The 24,254-nt window shown below is 41.9% G+C and overlaps 1 protein-coding gene across 1 annotated transcript in view; it reads right to left on the reverse strand.

The window, feature by feature from the left end:
* Positions 1 to 8,770, reverse strand: part of Smpx (small muscle protein X-linked) — a 48,494-nt gene extending 39,724 nt beyond the window's left edge. Inside the window, exons 1-2 of the mRNA XM_057760164.1 lie at positions 8,455 to 8,770; positions 4,540 to 4,596 (exon numbers count right to left, since the gene is read on the reverse strand). Of these exons, the coding sequence (XP_057616147.1) occupies positions 4,540 to 4,578 (39 nt within the window). The 5' untranslated portion in view covers positions 4,579 to 4,596; positions 8,455 to 8,770. The remainder of the gene's footprint in view (positions 1 to 4,539; positions 4,597 to 8,454) is intronic.
* Positions 8,771 to 24,254: the final 15,484 nt, after the last annotated feature.

The raw sequence follows: 24,254 nt of genomic DNA on the forward strand, positions 1-24,254 counted from the left end.
AAGGATCAGGAGACAGACACATTCATACACTTAGGGCCCTGTAACTGCTTCAGGGAATAAGAGCAAACATGACAGTTGAAGCCGACCAAACAGTTCAAAGTCTAATATATTTTACTGTCTATCTGGTCCCTTCTAGAAAACGTTTTGCCAATATCTAATAGAGAACTTTACAAACGCCTTGAAGAGTTCTCTGTAGTCTTGGGAAAAGTCAACTGGCTTCTTCAAAATGTTTTGATGCCATTAGCTGAGACTTAATGCAATGAGGGATAGTTTAATGGTCATCTTCAGCAAACATGAAAATGATGGAGGTGGGTCATCTTTCTATCTGTTGTTTCATTGGTTAAGTAATAAAGAAACTGCCTTGGCCCCTTTAATAGGACAGAAAATTAGGTAGGCGGAGTAGACAGAACAGAATGCTGGGAGAAAGAAGCCGAGTGAGGAGTCGCCATGATTCTCCCACTCCAGACAGACGCAGGTTAAGATCCTCCCTGGTAAGCCAGCTCGTGGGGCTACACAGAATATTAGAAATGGGTTAGATCAGTATGTAAGAGCTAGCCAATAAGAGGCTGGAACTAATGGGCCAGGCAGTGATTAAAAGAATACAGTTTCCGTGCAATTATTTCGGGGCATAAGCTAGCCATGCTGGCGGCCGGGTGCCGGAGACGCAGCCCCGCAGCACATATTACAACAGAGTGGCGCCCAAAAGATAACCTACCTTCTGTCAGGATGAACCGAAGTCCAACCTCCCTGTTACTCTGGCACATTGGGGGAAATGGAGTTCCTTACAATGCATAGACAGAAGACGCATCTTTAAACGGGTGTGTGTATGAGAAGTCAGGGATTTGTCATAAAGTGTCTAGCTTATTCATTATAACAGTCCTGTTATGTAGTAGTATTTGTTCCTATTTCCATGGGAAAGTAAACCAAGGACACTTAAAGTCACAGAGGTTTGTTAACTACTTGACTCTATATTTTCTGCCATACTCTTAAAATTGCCTGCCTATGAGAAGCAGTTCAAAGTGGCTCCGGTCAGTCAGCCCAGATGAAATAGAGATCTCAATCTAAGCTATTAGAAATTTACACTGTAAATCACTGTTCTGCAAGACAGCTCAGTGAAAAGTTGAAAATGCTCAGAGAACACTATCTTCATGAGAAGAATTAGATGCTGTTAAGAAGTAATAAACTCTGAAAAAGTTTCCCAAACAGTTATGAAAACTCCTTTTATTGTTTGGTTGGTTGGTTTGGTTTGGTTTTTTGAGAAAGGATTTCTCTGTGTAGCCCTGGCTGCCCTGAATTTCACTCTGTAGACCAGGCTGGTCTCAAACTCAGAGATCTGCCTGCCTCTGCCTCCAGAATACTGGGATTAAAGGCGTGTGCCACCACTGCCCAACCAGTTATGGAAATCCTTAATCAAATTATCAATACCCCATGAAAGTTAGGGTATCCTATGGCATACACTTTGGTAATTGATAAAAATAGATAGTGATGATGATGACTGATCGTAATAGCCATTTATTAAGTGTCACAACCATTTATTAAGCAATACTATCGTTCTAGGCTAGCATCTATGTGTATTAAATTCATTTCATACTTGCAGAAACACTGTAAAACATGTCCTGCAACTCACTCCATTAACAGATAAACCAAAAGATGAAGGACGAAGAGGATAAACTATTTGCCTAAAGTCATGTAGTTAGTAAGTACTGCAGGCTAGGAGCTTAGCAAGTACAGCAGTGAGGTATCAACCCATTGTTGTGCACCCTCCTCCGGGTGCATACTATGCCCCCTGAAAATGGCACTTGAATAGATTGGAGATAAGTATAATAAAAAAGTTACACTAGCCGGGCGGTGGTGGCGCACGCCTTTAATCCCAGCACTTGGGAGGCAGAGGCAGGCGGATCTCTGTGAGTTCGAGACCAGCCTGGTCTACAAGAGCTAGTTCCAGGACAGACTCCAAAGCTACAGAGAAACCCTGTCTCGAAAAACCAAAAAAAAAAAAAAAAAGTTACACTAGACGGGCTGCTCTTTCAGAAGACTCAGGTTCCATTCCCAGTACTCACATGGTGGGTGTGACTCCCTCTTCCGGGTTCTGTGGGCACTGGGCACCAGGTACATGTTGTGCCCATACATACACCCAGGCAAAGCATCCACACACATAAAAATAAAGTAATTTTTAAAGAATTTGAAGTGACCAAAGCATATTGATTAGACCATCTAAGAGCATCCGATGATATTTACACAATCAGAGTGTTTTCTCATCAGTTTTTGTGTTTGCGCCAGAGAAAATCACAATGCAATATTTCTACTATGAACCATTTTGTATTGTGTCACCACTTTCATATTTGGTTTTTATGTGCCAGTTTAAGGTTAATGTGAAGATGATAGAAAAATATCAGATAGTGCGACACTATTTAGCCACAACAAAAAATCTTTCATCTGAAAGAGCATTAAAATAGGTCTTTCAGTGAAATACCGAATATACGGAGAGGGACAACATCACAGCCGTAAGGAACCACTGATTGCCCTTGTTGGTAAAGTGGATGGATTTTCTTTAATGCAGCATAATAAAAGCCATAGAAAAGGGTCAATAGGAGCTTTTTAAATGTTTCAGACCTTAAAATACATCAAGGTCAAATTTAGTAAATAAAATGCTAGTGAATTTTCAGCAAAGATTGGTGTGAGCCAGAGGGCACTAAGGAAGAAAAATCAATACACTTTCAGATTTAAAAGGAAAGGATGAGAAGGAGCTTGATAGTGTTTTGAAAAATAAAAAGGGAAATTTCTGTGTAGCACTTCAAGAGCTTGGAGTGCAGTGATCAAAACTCTGCTACCAGCTACTGTTGCGATCAGAAATAGAATAGTGGCTGTTCCCAATGACAGCTTACTATGGTGTTTTTAGGGTCTTGTTTGTTAACTCCTAAACAGAACTACTATTCTATTAGCTCCATTTCACAGGTTGGAAATGGAGGTCCAGAGGGGTAAAAGAGCAGAAAGTCCTTGTCCGTGTTTCTGCAACAGCACAAGATGGATTCAGGTCTGCGGGCTGTTTCAGAGTCCGTGCTACAATTTGAATACCATGTAAAAGAGAAGATTCAAAGGTTCAAGGTTCACAGGTCCAGGCAACAAAGCGATGCCCACTGGCATTGTCAGCATATATGAAAAACTCACTAGACAGAGCTACCAAAATGTTGGATGTCAACAAGTGGAAGGCAGTCCTTGCCACACACGCAAGCCCCTCCTTGAGCTTGCTCAGTGACAGGTTTCCAGACACTGGTATACATCCTGCCACTCAGGAACTCCATCAGTTTAGGGGGATGCATTAGGCATGACCAGTGATGGTCTGTCTCTCCAGTACCCTTCACTGCTGTACACTAGGATTTCTCAAACCTTCAACGACCTGTTCTCAGCCTGGCCAAACGTTCACTGCCGCTTCAAAGCTCAGTCAGCCTTTCCCGATTGTGTTTATGCTGTGTTTGGTGCATTAGAATTACAATACTCAGGAGCCATCGCAGGCCTGGTAGCATTCAGCAAAGTCCAGGAAGGGAAGAGAGGTTTCTTCAGAGGAGGCACAGCTAGATTCTGTGCTGACAAAAGGCAAACAGAATTTGACAGTAGAGTATTGTGCCCAGAGTCTCAGGGTGGGAGCTATTTGAGAGTCAAACTCAGAGCCCTCGAAAGAAATAGCAGATTAAGTCTTGAGTGAAAACAAATCCTGGAAGTTATTTTCATATTGTATCTACATTTCAAAATGCCTGCTTCTCTGTGTCCTCTTTGTGGATGACACTTAAGGCAGTTTAAGCAACCCAAGAGTTTGTTCGAATGGCATGGGGAAAATTAATAACATAGAAACTTAAACTCACAAGATTTTAGAAGAACACTTGGCTTTAAAAGGTTATTGTTTAAAGAAAGATTTGTTTCATGTTATTAGTACATGGGAATTGAATTCAGAGCCTTACACATACTATTTGTGTGCTCTACTACTGAGCCAAACCTCCCGCTCCAAAAGATATATTTGAAACAAATGAGTCAAGCATACTGTGACCTATTGTTAGATCTGTAGATCAGTTGATTATAAAAATGAAAATTTGATACTCTATTCTCTATCAATGAACATATAAAAATCCCATATAGACAAGCATAATATATTTTAATTAACCTGTAATAGCTATATATCCTTATTTTAGTAGTATTAAGTAGTGTTTTCTATGCCTTGTTATTTTGGAGCCTTCTGGGGTCTATCATAAAGGATAGAATAAGATATTGGGAAGCTAGTACCTTTTGCAGAATGCAATTCTCATTTATAAACTCAGATTGTCTTACAATTCAGAGCAATCAAAAGTAGCTCCAACTCTTAGTTATACCTTACCAGTCTTATAGCCCTTTGTCAATTCTGCCCCCTAAGTCTTATAAAGGGGAATTTCCTTTTCTTCTTAAAGTTAATAATCAGTTAGAGATGAACAGTCGCAGTTGGTGTGACTTGTTAAGGAATCAGACCAGAAGCCACAAAGTTGATGGTAATACATAAATATACCTACTTACCTGGATGGCTCTGACGTTGGAAACTGGCTGTTTCGACATATTCACAAGATCTTATCCCTAAAAAAAAAAAAAAAAAATAAGACACTGTTAGAGGTGGCAGCCTTCAGATTCAAGGTCTTGATAAATTAGAGTTTTAACTCATGATTCAACTGAGCAGTTGCCCCTTTCACTGGCCATATATTCTTTCAGTCTCAGTTTCTGCAGTTACTTGGAGACTCTCCTTCCCAATGCCTCAGGGAGAGCGAACACTAGCGCACCTTGATAAATCATTCAGAAGGAGATATACTGAGAAGCCTTGCCCTGATGCAAATGATAGGTGATCAGAAACTTGAAAAGGCCTATCATCTCTTTCCCTGCCCTCTTGACCTTCTGCCAAGAACAGCAAACCGAAGAGGTGGTGGGAATAAAACACCTTTGTTCGGCCTCAGAGGCTCTCGGTTCGAAACTGAACTTTTGATCTGTACTCATCGTTACCAGGGCAGCTACTCAGTGCCCCAGGAGCAGGTATTCTCGGTAGGCTACTCAAAGATGTCTCCACTTCCAAATGCCCTCTCTCGGCTGTAGAAATGTCTCTTCTCCTGGAGACCCTCTGAAGAACTGAGTTGTTTAATCCTCACATGTATCCTTCCTAACATCCCCAGCAAGCCTAAAGCCTAGGTTCTAGAAATCAGAATGCTCTAGAACTGTCTTCTTTCAGTAGAACTACATATTGGACCTCACAAATGTAGAAGTGCTTTCTTCCCCCTATTTATTTATTTATTTATTTGTTTATTTATTTTATTTCTTCTTCCTTTTTTCTTTTTTCTAGATACGGTTTCTCTGTGTAACAGCCCTAGCTATCCTGGAACTTGCTCTGTAGACCAGGCTTGCCTCAAACTCACAGAGATCCACCTGCCTCTGCCTCCCGACTGCTAGGATTAAAGGCACGTGCCACCACCGCCCTGCATTCCCCAACTTTCTTTAAACATGTGAGACCTAACTTTGAGCACTGGAACCAAAGCCCATCTAGGAATGTGGGCTATGTTTTGCTGGAGCCAAAAGAACAAAGAATAACAGTGAACCCAGTTCTGGCTGGTTTTTTATAACTGTCTGTTAAAAATCAACTAGACCAAGTAAAAAGTTAAAAACTCATTGAATTCAAAACATTCTCTGTTCCAAAGCTTAAGTGAATTAACTGAATCCTATCTGCTGGGAGCTATGCATATGTATGTGCTAACATGTGGCTGAATGAACACAGGAAGCAGTACTATTGCTTCACACAAGGCACTTGAAGCTTGGGCAATGTCATTCAATGTTTCTAGACATATTTCTTCTTCCTTAAAATGGTCCTCCTTCACAGTTTATGGGAAGCAATGCCTCCAGCAAGGCTTCCTGAACGCTGAAGCATGGTGTGACTGTGTGTTGTTGCATTGTTGCCAATGGCCACAGCTGATGACTTCTGGGTGTTACGCTCTTCTGCAGCCTTAAGTATAGAGAAGAAGCGAAGGATACTCTTCAACATAGAAATGAATGACCAGAGAACTTTGCCAAAAATGCAGGTGTTTTTATTTTAGATCTTAGCTTCTATGCTATGAAGATAAATAATTGTATTTTTATTTTTCAAATATCTACAATTATTGTATGGCAATATATAGTTTGGGGAGATATGATCCGGAAAACAACAGCACTTTTAAAGTTTCATCTAAATGTTTTGCTAGGATATAGGTATTTCTTCCACAATAAGGGTCCAGGAAAAACCGATTTTAATCAAGTTAAAAATTAAGTAAGAACAACAGATTGAACTATCAAGGATCGTTTTCTCTATGATCAGTTTTAAGTTGACTGCTACCTTCCATTCAGCATCAAAGAGACGTGAAGAACATTCTAATTTGTCGTTCATTCTAGGGTACACAACTCAAACCCAAAATGATATGCTTAGAATAGCTTCATTTTTGATGTTTCCACTTGGCCAAAAGTTAAGAAAAATAATGCAAAAATAATAATTATTCTAAGACTTTAAGGGCCTGACCAGTGGTCACTATGTGTACAACACAATTAGACTTGAATTAACATATTTTTGAGACAGGGTTTTACTGTGTAGCCTTGGCTGTTCTATAACTCACTCTGTAGACCAGGCTGGCCTCGAACTCACAGAGATCTGTCTGCCTCTGCCTCCCAAGTGCTGGGATTAAAGACTTGCGCCACCACCTGGCAACATTGTTTTGTTTTTTTGTTTAAGTTACTGTATATTCATTTAAATCGTGAGGATTAGGAAATGCCTTTATGTGATTACAGTATTAAGTTGAAATGCAAGGCAGCGAACAATGAGTGGCTTTACTTAGATTACATTGATTTTTGTCTGTGACTTATTTTTTTTCACTGACAGTTTGCACTAACTACTGGATTGCAATATTTCCTGGGACGCTCGGAGCCTAACAGACGCATGAACCTTGTCTCCCCTCTCCAGCTTTGGTATATTCTCATTTGTGTGTGCATCTCTTCTTAATGTCTTTGTCCCTCTTCGGTAGAGACATCTCCAGAAAGTCAGTTCGCTTCTTGCTCTCATTTCTCACCATCAGGCTAGAGAATATTTGTATAAATCAGTTCAGCAGCAGCTCCTGCTGTCCTCATTATTTGCAGTGAAACCAGGGCAAAGCAGAGGGGGGGAATAAAAATAGACAGTGTTCCCTGGCTGTTTCCCTGGTCGAGCATTCACCTCCATCAGAATGCGGAGTGGAGTGCACCTTCCCTCGACATCCGCATGCTCCTTGCATGGATGGGAATGGCAAGCGATGCCCTCTAAACTCAGCCCACCACCACCCACTTCAGGGCCAGTGCTTCTTATCCAAATAGGTCCTCTTTACAACAGGCACTTGCTATGTCCGTCTCCTGGATCTGGCTAAACATTTGAAACACTGCGAGTTTGACAAGGCATATATTGACTTTAATAAGCTGGTGAGGCTTGCCAACTGGACACAGGTAAGTTTTCCTGACAGTCTGTGGGAACTTTTAGTGGTCTGTTCGCTGAGTCATGGATGCTAGACCCCCCCACACCATTTGCTTTTGATTGGACAGCACCTAATATCTAGCTTCTAAATAAAACCCTTCAACTTTTTAAAACTGGTGAACATTAATATCACTAATTTCACAAGAAGAGATTAAGGGGAATATCAATCGCTGTTTGGAAAGAAGAGCTGTGTATGTTCTTTTGAAAGGTCAGGGAAATGAGTAAAGCTCTATCTCAAAGGGATTTATCTTCTATCCTGAAGCTAAAAAGAATTCCCAAGGAGGGGGGAGAACGATGCTCTGACCACTTCACTATGCTGGGAGGGAAGAGAGAGTCGGCAGTTCCGTACCTTGGAATCTGGTGCCCACGGAGATAAGGACACTGAGTGCTGCCCTCTACCCTGCCGGGTACAGGAAAACAGGGACGAAAGCAAAGCTCTCGAAAGGATGATTCTGTCTACACAAGTTTGTTGTTGAGACCAAGGCCGGCATTTAAGGAAAAGAGGAAAGGATTCTAAACTTGCACTGTCTAACCCTTTCACAGTGGTTTTCATTTGGCAAACAAACACACAAAAAGCTAACATTCCAGATTTCCTCTGCCCACAGTTCTGATTAATTCTCAGAGCCTGTTAGCAGTCTGCAGCTGACTGTAACACTACCCAGCAAAGCCTCAAGGTCACAGTTATCATATCTGGATTGTGAACATTTTCTTAACATGCCTGTCAATGAAAACCCCTTTAGTTCAATACATACGCACATGCACACACACGTACACACACACACATTTACTTTATAGAATCAGGGTGACCACCAGTGAGTGGGCAATTGACAAAGAAGCTACATCCAGTACTTAGCAAACTACAAAGTTATGAGGGATTGAAGAAATTTCCTCTAGAAAGCTAAGAGCCAACGCTGGGTCCTTCTGCTTACCTGCTCTCTGGATTTGTTTACTGCCTAAGGACAGTCCCAGGCAGTCAGGTGCAAAACACAAAGCTCTTTAGAGGGTAGAAGGGACTCCCGGTGTCGTCTGAGCTGCGATCTCAATTCCAGTGCTTTTCAGGTGGCTGGAATAGCTGGAGTGCTCTGTGTCTCTCCGGTCCTGAGAGCCGCTCCTGGCTTGGGGCTAGAGGGGAACTCGGTTTAAGGCTAAGTGTTAAAGAGAATTCCTGTCATAGCTCACAGTTGTTCTTCCTAAATATAGAGTTTGATACAAGCCATAGGCTGGCTGCCTCCGAAAAGCTTGACCGTGTAGAAAGCAGGGCTCAGATATCAGCCTGGAGGTGGCTGCGTTATCTTACTGCCCTCCTAATCTTCCTGAGGAGGCTGGCTGCATTCTCTCACATTTTTTGAGGGGTGTAACGAACTTCAAAACGTAGAAGTCTATCTTTAGCTTTATTATCTAGAGACCAGAAAATGAGAAAAGGTTCATTAAAAACCGGGGGAAGCAGGGGTGCTGATATCAGGCATTGCTTGAATCCAAGTTTGGTCTCTTGGGAGCTGTTAAAGTTAGTTAATAATTGGCACTCAGTAAGCAGTCACCAAATAATAGAATTATACCATTACAGCAAACTATAGGACACCGTCCTAGCTTGTAGGTCGAACATGGTTAAAAATGGATGGGCTGGCATGGCTGCCGGGCTCAGAGTCCTTGCTAACTTGGCTCTACTGCTTTTATTGATGCATTGACCTTAGATCTTGGCACACAGAAGAGAACAAAAAGAAGGGAGATGTCTACTTTTAGGTTTGGCAAGGGCCAAGATTAGGAACCTGGAGGAACGTTTTTCAAATCCGAAGGCTCACGGTCACTGTTTTGAACATGGCTTTGTTGTTGAACTTCTTCAGTGTCTGAAATTAAACTCATATAACTCACACCTTTAATCCCAGAACTCGAGAGGCAGAGGCAGATGTATCACTGTGAGTTCAAGCTCAGTCTAGTCTGCGTGGTGAGTTCCAAGCAGCCAGGATTATGAAAAGAGGTCCTGCCTCAATAAAATAAAATAAAATAAAAACCAACAACAACAAAAACCCAAAATAAACAAAAAAGCCTCCAAAACAAAATTAAACCAAAAACAACTTCCCTTTGGTAGAAATACTCAACCGAGTAGATAGACTTAAACCCCAGCCCCTGGGTGAGCCCACTTGGGACCACTGATACAGAGCATTCTCAGCAGCAGCAGCAGCAGCAGCAGCAACCATTTTTGCTATGTGAGGAAGAGAAGCTTCAAATGTTCTGAGTCAACAACCCTCTCCTGGCCAGGAGTGAAGTCACCAAGCATGGTGGACATCAACGGAGTCCAAACTTGTAGAGCGGAAAGTAGTTGTCACCTGACCATCAGTCCCAGCTGGGGCCTCTCAGAAGCACGAAGAAGACAAGCACCTTACTTGACCTCATACCACGACCCTTCAAATTCCCAGTCCTCCTGTCAGCTTGAGGCTCCCGTTAAAGTCCGGAGCTGCCCACTGGCACACTCAAGCACCCACTGGGGTGATGAGTGCCAGTTAAGGAGGGGGTGCAAGGAGACAGGGAACGAGATTTGTCTATTTCTGACGGGGACAGTCAAGATGAGGACTAGGTAAATGAGACAATGGGTCTCGCTCAAAGTGTGGAAAATGCGAAGCCAGAGGGCACCGGACATTGAAGGAAAAGCATAAGACTTTGGGGCGTATTTCAGTAAAAATTACTTAAGAGGAGAAGGGAACGGCGTTGTTCACAAAAACACAGTTCACCAAAGTCCTTTTTACCTGCGTACATTCACCTCTCCCACCCCAACACACAGACATTGCAGTCCAGGAATTGCAGGCTATCTAACAACACGATACATGCACAAATCCCTTGTTCAGCTAAAAGTGCTTTCTCTGGAATCATTTTATTGAGTCCTTTCAATTTGTATGTTTAGTGACATTGTGCTTATCGTAGGAAAAAAGCAGGTGACAACTCATTCTACTGACTCAGTCAGTTCTTCCTAGCTTTTAGTTTTTAGACAAGGTCTCAGGCAGATCTGGCTGGCCTGCAACTCACTAAGTAGACCATGTTGAGCTCAAAGCCATTGAAATCTGCCTGCCTCTGCCTCCCAAGTGCTGGAATTAATGATGCGTTCCACACCTTTGGCCTATTCCTAACTTTCAACTCTCAAATTCTTTCCTAGGATACAAAAGCACCTCAAGGAAGCACGTTCACGTGTGCACCTCCACATAGGCGCGTGTAAGTACAGCACCTGATTAGGAAGCATCCTTGAGCACTAGTGAAGAGATGCAATTCTGGGCTCGTACAGAAATTCTATTATGTCAATAAGACCCAGGTTCTTTCAAGTTCAGTCACCTTTTATTTATTTATTTATTTATTTATTTATTTATTTATTTATTTATTTATTTATTTATTATGTATACAATATTCTGTCTGTGTGTGTTTGCAGACCAGAAGAGGGCAGCAGACCTCATTACAGATGGTTGTGAGCCACCATGTGGTTGCCGGGAATTGAACTCATGACCTTTGGAAGAGCAGGCAATGCTCTTAACCACTGAGCCATCTCTCCAGCCCCACAAGTCAGTATTTTATCAGCAAGGTCTCAATATGACAACCATAGCTCCAAGAATCAGGATCTGTCATGTAATCCAAACAAGGAGGAGGAGCAGTGGCTGCAGAAAAGGGGGAGGAACGGTGGCTGCAGAAAATGAGGCTTTTATTCTCCCACAAAAGAAAATGCTTTCTCAGTTCTCCAAACCAACTTACCTTACATCTTTAAAACAAACAAAATGATAATGAGTGCAAAGGAGAGGGAGAGAGAGAGAGAGAGAGATGATAGATAGATGATAGATAGATAGATAGATAGATAGATAGATAGATAGATAGATAGATAATAAATAAATGACAAAGGTGAATGAAGTAGAAATGATAACAAAAATCAAACATCCTACAAACTGGCATGCCCTTAGCAATGAAGAAACAGAATGCTAGTGACGTAGATAAGGTATGCACACATATAAAAGGCTTCACATAACTGTACTTTCCTACACATGACCTCATGCAATATGCACCACCTTACAAAGCAAATCTGTATTTTTTAAGGGGCAACATATTTTTAAAATAAATATGAAGGGGGAAAAGTCAGTGTAAAAACTCTAGAATCACACTTCACAGAATATACAAACATGAATCACACGTAACTTAAAGACATAGGGTTTTTTTGCTGTAGTTGTTGCTGTTTTGTTTTGTTTGAAGATGTATTATATTGTCTAATCGCGTGTGTGCATCCACATGCCTATGGAAGCCAGAAGAAGGTGTCAGATTACCTAGCGCAGGAATTACAGATAGTTGTGAGCTGCCTACCATGGGAACCATGATTCCAAGTCAGGTCTTTTGCAAGAGATGTATGAGCCCTTAACTGCTAGGTGCCTCTCCAGTCCCAATGCATAGCTTTAATTCTAATAATAATATAAGGAATATTGAAATATGAAACAGCTTTTAAAGTATACTATTAGCACCAAAAAAATGGGCCCATAGAATAAATACTGATACCCTTTCCAAATAAAAATTTAAAGGACTTGTGTAGAATAATAAAATAAGTACATTTTCTGTATGCACATTTGTCATAGAATTAACCTGTTTATATAAAACATGCTTTCTAATCAAGAGGAAAAGCAATGCTAAACTTGGATATGGACCACAAAGGATTGAAAAGATGGCTAAGAGTTTAAGAGTTCGTACCACTCTTGCAGAAGATCCAAGTTTGGCAACTCATAAGAGCCTTTAACTCTAGTTCCGGATCCTGTGTCCTCTCCTGGTCTTTATGAGTACTGCACTCATGTGTGCAAATCTCTCCTCCCTCCCTCCCTCCCTCCCTCCCTCCCTCTCTCTCTCTCTCTCTCTCTCTCTCTCTCACACACACACACACACACACACACACACACACTTAAAAATAAACCTTCAAAAGGAAGATATAAAAATATCTAAGTATCCAGAGCCAGCAAGATAGGTCAGTGGGTAATCCTAATGACCTGAGTTTGGTCCTTGAGACTCACATGACAGCAGGAAAGAATCAATCCCACAAACATGTCATCTAACCTCCACATGTCCCCCACCCACAAATAAATAAATAAATGTAATAAAAATGTTTAAATAATCAATTTTCCAAAGTATATAATAATTTAATTTCAGAATTCTGCACGTGTATAAAATGCTGTGTATTTATTTCCATTTTGTAAGTGACGGAATGCACTGAAAAAGTTCCAGTCACATTCCTAGAGTGTGGCTGAGTCAAAACACAAATGAAATCATAATATTCATCAAAAACTCATGGATGATTTGGAAAAATGGTAGAGTATCAAATGCCAAGGCCGACAGGAAGTGGAAACTGGATCTTGTCAGGGACACTGTGAGCCAATCCACTTCTTCCCTTAGCTCCTGGTTCTGTTCAGTGGTCGCATGTTGTCTCTCTCCTTAGACCTTAGCTTCATTCCACAAGCACCCTCAAAGAGGAAACCTTTCTTTCAGAAAGAAGCAATGTGTAGAATTGGAACTCCACTCACAAGCAAACTACTTTTCATGTAGTTTTGCACAGAACTTGAGCATCTCCTTCCTCCAAAATCTATTTGCAAAAGGAATGTTTGCTTTATCCTTATAGAATTTGACAACTTGTGTCCCCAAAATATTCTCCTTCTGTAATAAATGAGTATTCTGCCTCAGAAAGGGAATCAGATTTTCATCTCCAAAAACACACTACCTTGCCTTCTGTCCTTAAAGAAATGACTGACAACCAACTCTCAGTTGTCCTGTGCTTTTAACTAAGTTATCTTTTAATTTTTTATTAATTTTGTGTATATATGTATATATGTATGTGGGTGTATGCAAGGACACATGCCACAGAGTTCATGTGAAAGTTAGAGAATGTCTCTCAGGAGTTGGGTCTCCACCTCCCTTGCGGAATTCAGTGATAGGATACAAGTCATCTTGTATCACACAAGCACTGAGCTATCTTCCCAGCCCCAAGTCATCTTTTAACAGAAGAATAACTTCATTCATTCATCATTTGTATTAATGTTGTCTGTTGTGATCCTGGAACTGTTCTAGAAGTTGAGGACTTAGAAATGAGGAAGATATGCTTCTATGAACCTGTTCACCAGTCTTGTAGAGAAGACGAATAACAACCTAGTTGTAGGTTTCGTGTGCTATGGGAAAACTGACCACACAAAGTGCTATAGAGTTCATAGGAAAGTGCCCTGATGCTCACACCCAAAGGATAAGGGCTTTACAAGGGGGAAAAGTTCCAGTTGAATATCCTGAATGTCTACCAAGTGTCACCATTCTTCCTTCCCCACTCTTGGGGCGGGGGACAAGGTACAAGACTGAATAGCTTGCTCACCACCATCTGCCCTCAGAGCTAAGCAATCAAAATGGAATTAATAAATCCTCTTCAATCATTCATAAAAAACAAAACCTGAAGAAGAGAATGAGGGGAGGGGTGGTGGGACAAGCATCTCTTTAAGAAATTAAGTTGATAAGGAGAGAAGGGACCAAGAAAAACAACATTCCAGAGGGACATGGGCATGTGTGTCAAAGCCCTGGGATAGGAATGTAGGATCCCAGGACACAAAGCCTAAACATACGGGAGATTGGCATGAGATGAAATAAGAAGGGTAGGCAGGGACTAGTGGACTTTTGTAGGCTATTTTGGCAAAAGATGCTAGGTTTTTTGTTGTTGTTGTTTTGTTTTGTTTTTGTTTTTTTAGTGCAATGGGAAGCCTTAGAAGGTTTCAGGTAGTGAACCTGCCTTGGCTTGAACCTTAATGAGTTTACCATTGCTGCTATTACTATATAGAAAACTCTGTGCTAGGAAAGGTATGGGAATAGAGAGTGATGGAAAGGCTGCAGGTGATGGTAAGCTGAAGGAAGAGGAGCAGAGAATTAAAAACGTCCCCTAGGTATACACTCAAAAGATGTCTTATAAGGCAGAAGTGACGACTCCGTGCTTAAAAGCACTAAATGCTCTTCCAGGGGACACAGATTCAATTCCCAGCATGCACATGGCCAGTTCGTAGCCACCTGTGATTCTAGGTTCATGGAATCTGATGCCATTTTCAGGCTTCTGTGGGCACCAAAACACCCATACACATAATTTTTCTTCTAATTTTTAAAAAGATGATCTCTCGTCAACAGATGTGGTAGAATGTCAAAAACAAGTGTCTCCTGAACCTGGATCAAAAGCTTGGGTCATGAGACTTCAAGGAACTGGTACAGGGGAGGAGGTGTGAAGAGAGCAGAAACCATAATGTGAGCCTCATGCGTGCTTGACATCAGATCTGGCACACAGCATGTTCTTATTCTAGGACATTAAGATAACAGACCGTGGATTCTGGCTCAACCTACCTCCTTTGATCTACCTTGTCTCATGTTGGATCAGAAGACCCTGTTCTCTCCAGAGCAATCTTGCCCCAGAACCTGGAGAGAGGGTGGCTACAAAGGCTGAGGAGAACCTGAACAGACAGGCTTTGTTGGATTTCCCTCATCAGCCTCCTATCAAGCAGGAATTTGCAATGAAGTCTTCAGAAAAACTCCAAAGGTCAAGGTTTGCTGCACTTCCAGCTAGCTCAACATGTGGGGGTTCCAGGGAGGACACGGAAGCTCTGCTCTCTTCCCACACCTCCCACTATGCCTGGCATCATCTGTACCCAAAGTCACTAAGTGCATTTGCCCTGAGACCTGTGAGACATTCAAACAAATTAAGCAAGTGTAGGGGGTGAGCATTCTGATTCATATCTCATGGTCAGAAGCATGGGTAAAAACATCTAAAGTAGACGGAGTGGGGATCATGGGAATTGAACCTTCAACCCACGGGCTCTGATGTATCTCCAGGTATACAGTGTCAGAACTAAACTAACCAGAAGACACTCAGTTGGCATCCACTTCAGAAAGGCTTGCTTTTTGGTGGTGAGCAAACCCCACGCATTTTGAGGTCCCAGAAGTTATCTGTATTGTTAATATGTACTGGCAAAATCTGAATGCGAGTTGGAGTTAGATTTTTCTTGGAGAAATGAAAACAGAAAATGCCACTGTTAAGCTCAGAGAGATAAAAGTGTCAATAGATTGTGGGTGCTGCTTGAAAGCGAGGCCATGGCTGGGAGGGCCGCACAATTAGGAAAGTGTCGCTGAGGAAGCATGAGGACCTGAGACACACACACACACACACACACACACACACACGGTACCCTTGGGAAAAAAACTAGGCATGGTTAGCACATCCTGGAGTCCCAGTGCAGGGAGGGCAGAGCCAGGAGGATCCCGGGAACTTGCTGACCAGTCAGCCTAGTTAAATTGGTGAAGTCTAGGTTCTGTGAGAGACCCTGATGGAAAAAAACTGAGGTAAATAGCTCCTGAGGAACAATACCCAAGGTTGACCTCTAGCCTCCATACACGAGCATGTATACACACACACACACACACAATCAGTGTGATTAAAGAACTGAAGCAACATGTAGAAACAGCTCTCGTGACACCCTTGATTAAGAAGAAAGTAAGAGGACTGTTTACAGTACTGTAGTCAGGAGGCTGATGGAGGAGGATTACAAATTTGAGGAGACCTTAGGCTATATAGCAAGAGCTTGTCTTAAGCAAAAATAAATTAATTAATTAATTAATTAATTAATTAAAAATAAAAAGCCTCACACAATAGGACATACCTCTATTCGCAACACGCAGACCATGGAGGAGAATCAGGAGGCCGAGGTCATCCTCAGCTACAGAGCAATGGGAGGCAAGCCTGAGGAGATGCATGAGACCCTGAGACCTGTCTTAAAAACAAAAGCCCCAGAGAGGGCTGGCAAGATGGGTCAAAAGGTAAGGGCACTTCTAGCCAAGCCTTATAACCCTGGTTCGATTCCCGGGACCTATATGGTGGCAGAAAACTCATTCTCAACGTTGTCTTCTGACCTCTGCATGGGTACCATGGCATGCGTGCAGTCACACATAAACACATGTACAGTAAATAAATACGTTCAGTAACTTTTAAGAAAACCGAGAAAGAAGGGAGTGAAGTTATTACTATGTTTGGTGCTATCCAACATGTGTGTGGGGGTAGGTATATGTAATATCCATCTGAGCACCAGTAAAGTTTGGTTTAAGCCAGATTGAGGAAGGTGGGAAAGGACAAGAGGAGGTCATTAAGAAGTAAGACATAGAGGAAGGACAGAAATACAGCCTCTAAAGGCAAAAATAGATGTGCTTTCTTCCAGTTAAAAAGTTGAGCTAGGCTTCTCATCAGCCTTCATTGTCTGCCATACTCAGAGAGTCCAGTTTCAACCCATGCTTATTCAGTCCCAGACCAGCTGGCCTTGGTGGGCTCCCAATAAATCAGATCCACTGTCACAGTGGGTGGGTGCACCCCTCGTGGTCCTGATTTCCTTGTTCATGTTCTCCCTCCTTCTGCTCCTCATTTGGACCTTAAGAGCTCAGACCGTTGCTCCAAATTGGGTCTCTGTCTCTACCTCGATCCATCGCCAGATGAAGGTTCTAAGGTGATATGTAAGACTGATGAGAAGCCAAGGACAATGGCACTAGGCCAGAAATGGCTCCATAGGTAAAATGCTTACCATCAAATCTGATGACCTAAGTTCAATCCCAGGACCCACATAGTAGAGGGAGAAAACCAATTCCTATCTCTAGATGTCACAGATACCTCAATGTCTCCAGGTAAAGGAACTGTTGATTCTACATGGCACTGCTGTGTAAGCCCTGTCAAGCATCACTCTGATCTGACATTTACACACGAATGACAGAATCAGTTTGTTCATCTCAACAAAAGCTGAACCTTCATCTAGCTATGGATGGAGATAGAGACAGAGACCCACATTGGAGCACCGGACTGAGCTCCCAAGGTCCTAATGAGGAGCAGAAGGAGGGAGAACATGAGCAAGGAAGTCAGGACCACGAGGGGTGCACCCACCCACTGAGACGGTGGGGCCGATCTATTGGGAGCTCACCAAGGCCAGCTGGATTGTGACTGAAAAAGCATGGGATAAAACCGGACTCTCTGAACATGGCGGACAATGAGAACTGACGAGAGGCCAAGGACAATGGCACGGGGTTTTGATTCTACTTCATGTTCTGGCTTTGTGGGAGCCTAGACAGTTTGGATGTTCACCTTCCTAGACCTGGATGGAGGGGGGGAGGACCTTGGACTTTCCACAGGGCAGGGAACCCTGACTGCTCCTGGGACTGGAGAGGGAGGAGAAGAGGTGTGGGGGGAGGGGGAGAGGGGCGGGAGGAGGGGGAGGGAAATGGGAGGTGGGGAGGAGGCAGAAAATTTTTTTTTCAATAATAAAAAAAAAAGAGCTACTTTGAGGACTATCTCCTTGTTGAAGCCCATCTCCCACACAAAGCATGACTCTCCTCATGAACTACATGTGAGACCTTACTACAGTGTAAGTGCCTCTCTCCTATACTAGAGTTGAAATTCCTAGAGACAGGGACACTTTAAATATGCTGTCCTGGGACTCAATTGGGTCCTTGCACATAAATAACAAATGGTTGTTCTAAATGCGGCAAATAAATACAATTTATGCCTTGACTTACAAAATTTTCCCCAGGCATTGCATAGAGTATGACTCCTTTAAGGATGACTACTGGAAGAGAACAAGATGGCCATAAAAGGAACAAATATTCCCAGCACTACTCAGGATCTTCAAGAGTTACTCTGCCCTTTGCCATCTGCCTGGACCAGCATTCTCTACTTCTGCACACATGTCAACTTCAGTCCTCTGATTTTAATACCCAGCTGCTTCTGTGGTGATGTAAATTTTAATAGAGTGGCTAGGTTCTTGACTCAAGTCACCCATTCTATTTCAATTGTGATTTGTCCACCCTTGACAAGTGGATATGTAGCTCCACTTTAGTAAGTTAACTTCTTTGGTTCTTAATTTCCTTGCTTGTACAAATCAAACAGACAAGATATAGTACTGGAATAAAGACAACACCTACCTCAAAAAAAAAAAAAAGTTGAGCTAGGAAGGCGGGCGACACAAAGTTTACGAAGCTCTGCTATAGTTTGGATCTGGAATGTCTCCAAAGGTCCATGTGTTAAATTTAGGTTTGAGCTAGCAGGTGTGTCTAACCCTCAGCCTGCAGGCCACATGCATCCCAGAATAGCTATGAATGGACCAAGCATATTTATAGACTACGGTATCAGGTCATACTATCAAAGGTGGGATACTCCTAGATGCAGCCTAGCACAGAAGGGTCCGACTCTTAAAGATGTGAGCCTAAGAAAGGCAGGAAGTTAAATCATTAGAAAAATGCCCTTGAATCAGATACGGGGTCCCCAGACTCTCTGTTTCCTCTTGCATTCAGACCTCTATGAATTGAGCTGTGAATCCCACAACTCCCTCCCATGACGGGCTGTCCTACCATAGACTCCGAGCAGCAGAACCAACATGGACTGAAATCATGAGCAAAAAATTAACCTGCCCTCCTTATAAACTGATTATCTCAGATGTGTGTTACAGTGATGGAAAGCTAATTGACGTAGGGTTGAGGGATGAGGTACAGGAATAAGAGACGACCTGATGTCTGCCTCATTTTTCTCAAGGTCTTAAGAGGAAACAAGATATGAGAAATAGGGAAAAGCTGCAGCCTTGTTCACAGACGCTACATCAGCACAGGACTTTGCTTTGCCGGGAACTGGTTCTACAGGACATGCCTTGCATGCTGTAATCCCAGCCAGACCTTGTCTCAAAAAGAGTTAAATAAATTAATAGTTAAATTTAAAAATAGAACATGTCACTTGTTGAGTTCCCCCAAACCAGATCTTTTGAGGAAGTTGTGAGTACAAATGCTTTATCAAGAAATTGTTTCCTGGACTGGAGAGATGGCTCAGCCATTAAAAGTTAGACTCACAACCAGAAATATAAGAAATTATTATATAGCAATAGTGCAATAGTGGCATTTTATCAGAGGGGTAACAAACAGTTGTCGATTTGGAATCATGGTCTGCTCAACAGGTGCCCAATACTGTAATGTCCGAAACTTAGTCAACAACCTGTATCTGGAGCCGGAGAGGTCATAGAGCCTAGACCACTGCCATGTTCCTAAACCAGTATAATTTCTAATTTTACTTTTAAATAGTTATCCTTATACCTGCAGATAAGTGCAGTACTCAACTTTCATCAAAGAAACTTCTTTTCACAGAGATCCACAACTGATCGAAATGCAGAGAATAAGTGACCATGGGGTGCCCAGCTCTAAGTGATGTACCTACAATGCTACCCTTATACTGTTTTTATGTTTGACTCCCTTTTTCTTTTTTTTATTGGACATTAAGAACATTTTAAAGAATTTTTTTAAAGATTTATTTAGTATGTGTACAGTGTTCTGCCTGCATGTGTCCCTGCAGGCCAGAAGAGGGCACCAGATCTTCTTACAGGTAGTTGAGAGTCACCATGTGGTTGCTGGGAATTGAACTCAGTACCCCTGGAAGAGCAGTCAGTGCTCTTAACCACTGAGCCATCTCTCCAGCCCCCCAACTTTTTCATTATTTTTATTGCACTATTATAGATTTTTGTCCACTCTGCTCCCTGCTTCTTCCCTCCTCAACCCTTCTCACAGTCCCTACTCTCCCAATTTACTCAGGAGATCCTGTCTTTTTCTACTTCCCATGTAGATAAGATCCATGTATGTCTCTCTTAGGGTCCTCATTGTTGTCTAGGTTCTCTGGATTGTGAATTGTAGGCTGGTTTTTCTTTGCTTTATGTCTAAAAGCCACTTCTGAGTGAATACATACAATATTTGTCTTTCTGGGTCTGGTTACCCTTATACTTAAAGCTCAGAGAACACTATGGAAGAAGAATGGGAAGAAAGATTCTAAAGGCAGAAGACCAGGGTAGCTGCTATGAGATAGTGTCTTCTAGATATAACAGGCATGCTGCACTTATGAAATCTCAACACCATGGTTGCCTAACAGGACCTGTATAATGACAATGCCAACTTAAGAGGGGGAAATTGCACAAGGCCCCACTCCTAAATGATGAGCAATCAATGGCTGTGGAGAAAAGGAAAGTCAGTCTACCTCAGATTATCTAATCCCAAATTGTCACTCCTAAACACAAACACATACAAGCAACACTAGATGGCCTCAAAATATAATATATATGAGTGTGTGTCCTGTATATATACCATATACTTTATATAGTATATTATTGATACATCAATAATTATAGGAATAGGTCATGAATTTGAGAGGGAGTGCTGAGGACACAGGAGGGGTTAGAGGGTAGAGAAAAAGGTAGAAACGATGTAAATAGTACTCATACATGAAAGTATCACAATTAAAAATTTTTAAAAGTTTTCTTGGAATCAGAGAGATGAGTTAGCAGTTAAGAGCACTTGCTGTGCTTGCAAAGGACCCAGATTCAGTTTCCAGCACCCACCAGGTAGCTCACAAATGTCTATGATTCTGGTTCCAGGGAATCTGGTGCCCTCTTCTGGCCTCCCTAGGCATAGGCATGCAAATAATCTACATATGTATACATACATGTAAAATAAAAATAAATGAATCATTTTTAGAAAATGAAAAATGCTTCCATGAGAAACTAGGGAGTAAGGATTCAGTCTCAAGTCCAACGGAAGTTATCTTCTGTTAATCTGGACTAATTGTGGAGTTGTCCCAACAGTCAAAGGAGCAGAGGCTATTATATCCATATGCCCATCAGTCATTGCTTAAAGGCTGCATAGGAGAACAAATTCCCAGGGCTTCTTGCTTCCTTCATTGAATAGAGAGGCTCACTCCAGAATCCCTTAGGGCAAGCCTCCAAGTGAGAGGTGAGGTGTTAGCAGCAAGGGCACTTTGAAGGCAGGAGCTGACAACACCTTGGAAAAGGAATGTGAGAGCCGAGCATATGGGTGCGTGCATGGTCATTATCTGCCCGAGCCCTATTTCCCATTGTGGCACACGAGCCCCAGTAAACTACATTGACATCTCATTTCAACAAAGCCTAATGGGTCTGAATAAGTGTTACAAAGCTCGGTTATTGCAATGCACTTTAGCTTTAATGGGCATTTTTTTCTCGCAAATATTAAAATGGGCTATTTTTGCAGAGTTTCGACAGCTGGTAAAAATACTTAGCAATACATCTTCCTGCTCTGTCACATAAGGGCTCTATAACCTGGCTCTGTTTCAGATCTGGGGTAATTCTAGTCCCTTTGGTGACACACAGCAGATGCAGTAAGAGGAGATCTTTCTTGTTGTGTGCTCTGAAACCATAACAATAACTACTCTCTGGCACATGTGCCAGAGATCTGGAATGTATCAGAAACATTACTGCAACCTATGCGTCCTTGAACAATTCTTCTTCCTCAAGGTCGGGATCTGTAAAACAGAAGAGAATCTCAGCTGTACTATGCAAAGCAACTTCCCCAGTCTCCTTTCCCCACTGTCCCTGCAAAAGCTATCTTGGAAAAAAAATTAATGAAATATATGAACACACATGCGAATAAACTCATAAACAAAGCCAAACTTAAAGCATGCCACAGTGACAGTGTTTGGAGTTGAGGGCATGCTCCCCACCCTGGCATCCAGAACAGTTTTCCAGACTTATTCACAAATGGATTAGGGCCCCATGACTGGCTTCTGACCAATAAGCACTGTAAGTCAGTGCTTCTTGAAGTGTGGCTCATATAACCAGTGCCCATTTGCAAACTATCGTCAAAGCTAAACCCATTCTTCAGTTTATGACAGAATTAGCATAGTATGCTTGGGGGGAAATCACAGGGGCTGGTGGTAATATTTGTCCTGTGTCCTCTCAGCCTATTTCTCTGCTTCTCAAATAATTCTCTTGTTAGGGACTGGATGCTAAGATATCAAGAAGAATAGACGAGTCTCATATGTCAAGAGCGCCAAGTTGTAAGATTTTGTTGTGTCTTTCCTTCGCCAAACCTCTGACTTTACCTTCCTGTTTAATTGTATGCCCTTTATAATGTTCTGTCTTTACCACCGAGACCACTGCAGGATGCTGTGCCTCTGCATTAAAACATTTAGGGCGATAATTCCAACCTCCATGAAAAACATGCTTACTTTCTCTGGGTCTCTCATTTCATTTCCTTTCACTCAAATTGCAGTTTTCCTCACTGAGTAATGAGGAGAAACAGATTTAGAGGTAGAAAAGAAAATCTGGCTTGGATAATGTGAAGTCTGTGATGTCTATTAAATCTCTAAATGGAACTTTCCAAGAGGAGAGAGATCCATATAAAAATCAGGGAAGACATCTAGGCTCTCATGAGAATTTGGAGGTCACACTTGTAGAGATTCTGTTTAGATGTCACAGATCACCTAGAGAAGGGGTGAAACTACAGCAGATAGATAGAGGTGGCAGTTCCCAACAGTGCGAACGTGCACCATTGCACAATCCTACCTTTCCATGCAGTTATGGTGGTCTTTTTTATCACCTGCCGTGTATTTTACTGCTATCATTCTTGTTTTGTTTTGTTGCTGAGCCGTATGTCAGGAAGATACCCAGATGCGTGGATGTGCAGGCAAGCAGCTGGAGTGGTGTGCCAGGGGGTAAATAAGGGCATGGATTCTAATGGAAATAAACAAGATGGACAACAAAGAGTGAAAAGTGAAGAAGAGATTTGGGTGTTTTATGTGGGGTTTTGAACACCACTCACAGAGAGATGGAGCTGGGACAGAAAATGCAGCAGTGTAACATGAAGGCCTGCTTGTTGGGCTGGATCCTCCCCCATCAATCACCAATTAAGAAAATGCCTTACAGGCTTTGCATACAGCCTGATCTTATGGAGGCATCTTCTCAATTGAGGTTCCCTCCTCTCAGATGACTACAGCTTGTGTCAAGTTGACATAAAAATGGTCAGCACAAGAACTATTACAAATGTTATTAAAAGGGAAATTTCTTAGACCAATTAAACTTAGTGTAATTCATTTAAGCAAAACAACACACCCAATTTGAGAACCAGGTGCTCCTAAACCAGAATAGGTTTCTGAGTGCTCACTCTAAAGTCAGGATCATTTATAAGAAAATGGTGATAAGAAATAGAAAGCTTCTTAATTGGGTAGAGCCTAGTCAATCAACCAGGAAATTGGTTACAGATTAACTGGAACATTATTCATAACTTAATCGTTAATTGACTACAGTCCTCCTGCAACCAACCAAAGCTCAGTTATATAATTAAACTCTATTGCTTTGATCTCCTGGGCCAAGTGTAGGTGTCCAGTTCAAACCCATGGTCTGTCTCCTCAAAATAAAATTGAAGAGTTCTAATATTAAAGAATTTTTATAATGACAATTCTTCCAGAATTTATGAAATAGCTAACTAAATTTATATAAAAATGATGGAGGTGGGTCTTGTATTTATCTGTTGCTTTTGTTGGTTAATTAATAAAGAAACTGCCCAGGCCCATTTGATAGGCCAACCCTTATGTGGGTGGAGTAAACAGAACAAAATGCTGGGAGAGAGAAGCCAAGTCAAGCAGTCGCCATGATTCTCCCACTTCAGACAGATGCAGGTTAAGATCTTTCCTGGTAAGCCAGCTCATGGTGCTACACAGAATATTAGAAATGGGTTAGATCAATATGTAAGAGCTAGTCAATAAGAGGCTGGAACTAATGGGCCAGGCAGTGTTCAAAAGAATACAGTTTCCGTGTAATTATTTCGGGTAAAGCTAGCCGGGTGGCGGGACCCAGCCCGCCGTTCCTAATACTACATAAAAATATTTTAATATTATAGTTGT

This window comes from Chionomys nivalis, chromosome X, assembly GCF_950005125.1.
Source record: "Chionomys nivalis chromosome X, mChiNiv1.1, whole genome shotgun sequence".
NCBI classification, from domain to species: domain Eukaryota; kingdom Metazoa; phylum Chordata; class Mammalia; order Rodentia; family Cricetidae; genus Chionomys; species Chionomys nivalis.